This window comes from Ananas comosus, linkage group 17, assembly GCF_001540865.1.
Source record: "Ananas comosus cultivar F153 linkage group 17, ASM154086v1, whole genome shotgun sequence".
Taxonomy (NCBI): Eukaryota; Viridiplantae; Streptophyta; class Magnoliopsida; order Poales; family Bromeliaceae; genus Ananas; species Ananas comosus.
This window is the reverse complement of record NC_033637.1, coordinates 9,146,930-9,152,929: the sequence shown is the minus strand read 5'-3', so window position 1 is coordinate 9,152,929 and position 6,000 is coordinate 9,146,930. Positions and strand designations below refer to the sequence as shown.

Here is a 6,000-nt window from a genome sequence, read left to right as displayed (position 1 = left end):
CTGCATGATTACTACAACAACAGGCGTGACGAGCGTCAAGGCCGATGGGACTACCAGGGTAGACCTTTCGGCACCAAGCCAAGGATTCCTGGATATCGGCCACATTGGTAGCATCAAACGAGGCCGAGACCAGAACCGGAATTCGAGGGAATGACCAAGGGAGACATAGAATTCCTCGGTCGGAGATTAGTCAACGAGCTCGGCATTCAGCCTTGGCTGAGACCTTGGAAGAGAAGAGAAATTTTGAAAAATCATTTAAGGACAGTAAAGGTACCGGCGAATATGCCAGTGGATGAATGGCACGAAGTTGAGGTTAAACCATCGGCTAGGTGGCAGGGGCTGATGTTAACGAAAACTCAAAAGCGTCAGCAGCAGAGGATGCAAGCCAAGGTAAGACAACACTACGAAGAAGCGAAAGGGATAAGGCTCAATGTATGGAGGCGCCCTGATGAACAGTCACACCCTTTTCGCCCAATGAGAAATGACCACGAGGCAGGCGGCTCATCGCCTGCCCCTCGAATGAAGTCAAGAATAGAACGGCCAACCGAGGCCGAGTCAGAAGAAAAAATGAGCAGGAGGGAGTTAGAAGACAAAATAGCTTCTCTCGAAACGATGATCAAGAGAGAAAGATGGCCCCATAAGAAAAGGAAAGTCCGAATGGAGAGCGATTCTTCAGCCGTGACGGCCAAGGAGTCGGAAAAAAAGAAATAGAGAATTAAAGGAAAGTCAGGCGAAGAATCACCGGCTGAGGTGAATATGGTATATGCTCTGCCTCAATCTTTTAAGGCGGAGCTTATCGAGTATGAAGAGTTCAAAGAAAAGGAAGAAGATGGGCTTAAAGTAGCCCAATTGCAATTGGAAGATGTTCAACCAGCCGATGCAGTGGTTTTTGAGAAACCATCGGCTATGCAGACGAGATTCATAAGGCCTCTCTTTATAAAGGCCTTAATTGAATGTCGGCCAGTAGGCCGAGTTATGGTAGATGGCGGAGCGATGGTCAATGTCATGCCCACTGTATTCTTCAAGAAGTTGGGCAAAGATGAAGATGAGTTGAAACCCATGGACACGATCATGACCGACTTTTCTGGGAACGGTCAGCAAGCTCGAGGGGTGCTTACGACTAAGATTACAGTAGGTTCTAAAACTTTACGAACGGCATTCTTTGTGGTTGATGCAGATAGTCAATATAACCTACTACTCGGGCGTGATTGGATTCATGCAAACGAGTGCGTGCCTTCTACACTCCACGAAAAACTTTTCCAGTGGGTCGAAGATAAAGTTGAAGAAATCCGGACCGAATGACAGCCCCAAATGGTGGACATCAACACTGAAGAAATCGGCCATATCAATTGGGCCGACGGGGATCCGGATCAAATTTCCTTCGTAAGAGTTACAGAAGAAGGAGTCCAGTTGATCTTTACTAGAGAAGAAGGGGCTTTGGTGGCAGCCGATGAGCCACCAAAGTGGTTAAAATGGAGTCCGAAAAATCAAGAATAGAGGCTTGTCAAGAGCCTCGACAGGATAAGCCGATCAACAAGATCGGCTATAAGGAAGATTCGGCTGCCACAGCCGATGTGTTAACACTTGATGACTCGGCTAGTAAAGCCGAAGAAGTCATAATAGATTCGGTTTACAGGACCGAAAAGAAAAATCAAATGAAGTCGGTCACCAAGACCGACAAGTCATGCGAAATGAATAGGCAAGCAAAAGAATTGGATCTAGAAGAATCGCCTATCAAAGTCGATGAGAAAAAGTTGGAGACCCAAGACCCGCTGATCGAAGTAAATTTGGGATCCGACAAAGATAAGAGACCGACGTATATAAGTGCAAAGCTTTCGGCTCGACAGCAGAAGGAGCTGAAAGAACTATTGAAGGAGTACAAGGACTGCTTCGCCTGGAGCTATGAAGAAATGCCTGGGTTAAGTCGAGAAATTGTAGAGCATAGGCTACCCATTAAAAAAGGGTTTAAGCCTTTTAAACAACCGACTCGTAGGTTTGAGCCGAGTATTGTACTCCAAATTAAGAATGAAATAGAAAATCTTTTGAAGGCCGGATTTATTAGAGCGGCCCGTTATGTTGATTGGGTGTCTAACATAGTTCCAGTACGAAAAAAGAATGGTAAACTTAGAGTTTATATTGATTTCAGGAACTTAAATTTAGCCACACCAAAAGATGAGTACCCCATGCCAATAGCTGATATGTTAGTAGATTCGGCTTCCGGTAACGAGGTCCTGTTCTTTATGGATAGACATACTGGTTATAATTAAATTTATATTGCTTAGGAAGATATGGCTAAAACGGCTTTTAGGTGCCCTGGTTTGATTAGAACCTTTGAATGGGATGTTATGCCGTTCGGCTTAAAGAATGCCGGAGCTACTTACCAGAGAGCAATGAATTTTATTTTTCATGATTTAATAAGCAAAATTTTGGAAGTATACATTGACGATATAGTCGTAAAATCCAAGTCGCAAGCCGAACATTGGATTGATTTAAACTCGCCTTTGAAAGAATGAGGAAATATAATTTAAAAATGAACCCTTTAAAATGTGCTTTTGGAGTTTCAGCAGGAAACTTTTTAGGATTTTTAGTGCATAAAAAAGGAATCGAAATTGATAAAAACAAAGCGAAAGCAATATTAGAATTACCGTCGCCAAAAAGCAAAAAAGAATTACAAAGTTTGTTGGGAAAGATTAATTATCTTCGGTGGTTCATATCCAACTTGGCTGGAAAAATTGGGGTTTTTACTCCATTACTTCGGCTTAAAGACAAAGAAGAATTCGTTTGGACGGAGGAACAGCAAGATGCGTTTGAAAATATAAAAAGATATTTATCGAATCCTCCGGTACTGGTGCCTCCAAAGCCAAATCAGCCGATAAAGTTGTACATATCGGCTGCAGAGGAAAATTTGAGATGTTTGCTAGCCCAGGAAAATGAAGAAAAAGAAGAACAAGCCATTTATTATCTAAGCCGACGTTTTTTAGATACTGAGAAACGGTATTCGGCTATTGAAAAATTGTGTTTGGCTTTGTATTATTCATGCACAAAGTTAAGATACTATATTTTACCGACTGAGGTGTTGGTAATATGCAAAACCGACCTGGTAAAGTATATGTTGGCCAAACCTGTATTAAGGGGTCTACTTGGAAAATGGATGTTGGCTTTGTCTGAATTCTCCCTTAATTATATTCCAGCTAAAGCTGTTAAAGGACAAGCGATAGCTGACTTCTTGGCTGATCATCCATGTGTAGAATTAGAAGAACCGAAACAAAATTTAGTCGGTTGTCAGTCTTGGACACTTTATTTTGACGGCTCAAGAACAGCCGAATTAGCAGGAGCTGGAATAGTTATCCAATCTCCTGAAGGGTATTTATGCCAATTTGCTTTCGAGCTAAATTTCGGCTGCTCTAACAATCAAGCCGAATATGAGGCCTTAATAATTGGCCTAGAAATTTTAGAAGAATTGAAAGCAAAGTCAATCAAAGTCATCGGTGACTCACAGTTAGTAATCAAACAAGTGAATGGAGAATACCGATGTGAAAACCTGAATTTACAAAACTATTTAAGGAAGACATTAGAGTTACTATGTGAATTCAGAGAGACTGAATTCAAACATTTGAGCAGACAGAAAAATAAAAAGGCTAATGAACTAGCTGAGTCGGCTTCAGGATATAGAGAGCCGAAGTCAGAATCAATAGTAATACAGAGAAGGTTGCTACCTTCGGTTCACAAACGAGAACCGATTATAGCTCCCATAGAAGTAAAGGAAGATTGGAGAGAATTATTAATCAAATATCTAGAGGATCCTAATACAAGGGTCGACTATAATATTCGAAGAAGAGCTCTCGGCTATTGTTTATTAGATGGCCAACTTCATAAGAGAACAGCCGAAGAGGTTTTATTAAAGTGCTTGGGACCTGAAGAAGCTCTGTTGATAATGGGAGAAAAACATGAAGGAATATGTGAAACCCATTTAGCCAGAAAAAAGTTAAGATGGGCAATTCGGCACTTAGGGTATTATTGGCCAATAATGCATCAAGATTGTGTAGAATATGCCAAAGGTTGTCAGGATTGCCAATTTCATGGCTCAATCCAGAGAATTCCGGCCTCTGAGATGTATGCAATCATTAAACCATGGCCTTTTCGAGGATGGGCCATGGATTTAATTAGAGAAATTCAGCCGAACTCCTCGGCTGGTCACAAATTTTTAATAGTGGCTGTAGATTATTTCACTAAGTGGGTGGAAGCAAAACCCACTCGGTTGGTTACCAAAAAAGAAATTATTGATTTTGTGGAAGACCATATAATTCATCGCTTTGGGATTCCCGAGACAATTACGACTGATCAAGGGACAATATTCACAGGTGGACAGTTCGTTCGGTTCATCGAGTCTCGAAAAATAAAATTGCTCCATTCGTCTCCTTATTATGCCCAAGCGAATGGACAAGTAGAAGCAGCGAATAAAATAATCATCAACCTGATGAAACGACACATCGGAAAGCATCCTAGAAAATGGAATGAAAAACTTTCCGAAGTATTATGGGCATGCCGAACTTCAGTGAAAACGGCAACAAGGATGACACCATTCCAGTTAGTTTACGGACATGAGGCCGTAATTCCAGCCGAGATAACAGCTCCTTTGAGGACAGAAAAGCAAAAAAATTTGTCGGCTGATGAATACAGTAATCTAATGAAGGACAAAGCAGAGGAAGTATGTGATACTCGGTTAGTAGTTTTAGATAATATGCAAGCACATACAATAAGAGAATTCGATCAAAGACATTTGTCGTCGGTGATTTAGTACTTCGGCTGGTTTTTCCAATCGGTCAAAAAGACCGAACGTATGAAAAATGGTCTCCAAATTGGGACGAGCCATTTCAAGTCAGTCGAAGCACAAGAGGAAATGCATATTATTTGCAGAACAGAGATGGGTCAAGAAATGAATAACCAATTAATGAAAAATATTTAAAGAGATATTACCCATCTATGTGGGGGGAGAAAAACCAAGATTAAAGTTAGAACATTACAAGCTGAATCAAATTAACAAATCTTTGAGTTGGTTCCATTCGGCTATAAGGTTGGCTTGGGCAGCTTCGGCAGCTTTTCTTCGGCGCTTCATCAAGGGATGCACCTTGTAGAGCTGAGAAAGCTCTTCCTGAATTTTCATTCCTTATGCTCTTTTAGTCTTTAATTGACTCTGCAATTGAAGCCGGCGCTCAGAGGTTTGGGCTAAAGTTGATTCGGCTGCTGCTAACTCGTCTTTAAGGGTTGAAATCCGTTGTTGTAAAGCCGATTCTTGATTGGCCAAAGTCTGATCCTCATGATTTACCTCAGTAATAGGGTCAGCTATTTCAGGGATATTCCTCTTAAAGTGATCAACGCGATGAAAATGTTGATCTAAAGATAAAAGATCGGCATCCAAAGATTGTTGCCGAGCCAAAAAAGAAGAAAGTTGAGACGACAGAGTCTCTACAAAACATTTAATACTAGAAGTAATATCTGTTTGATCGGCCAAATCGATTAAGAGAGCGTACAGCCGATCAAGTAGCTCCGGATTTTAAGCTAAACAGAGGGGACCATTGCTATATATTTTAAGACATTCATCAAATTTACGTTGAGTGTCCGATGAGACAATAATAGTCGAAAAATCATCCCCCTCATTGGAACTGGGACTTGAAACCAGTAAAGAATGAAGAGTAGCAGTTAGAGAATCCTCAGGAGCAGAAGGGGAAGTCCCATGAGTTGGAGGAGGAGGTATGGTGCTTGTTTCTCCAGAGCCTTGAGCTTCTCCAGAACCTTGCTCGACAGGTACACTTGCTTTGTCATCCCTTGTAATTGGGTTTAGGGCAGAAAGAGGTGATATAGTTTCACCTAGTGATGGCATTGTGCTCGCCTCTGCAACGGTTGCCTTCTTTTTTTCCATACCTCGTTTTTTTTCAAGACAAGCTTCCCGGCGAAGCTGCCTATCCATTTGCGCCTTCAAAGAAGAAGCAAAACGAGCTC

General features: G+C 41.5%; 1 protein-coding gene across 1 annotated transcript; it reads left to right on the top strand.

Moving 5' to 3' along the window:
* LOC109722906 lies at positions 757–1,302 on the top strand. Its single transcript, XM_020251084.1, has one exon. It carries the CDS (start codon positions 757–759, stop codon positions 1,300–1,302), a length of 546 nt encoding a protein of 181 aa, XP_020106673.1.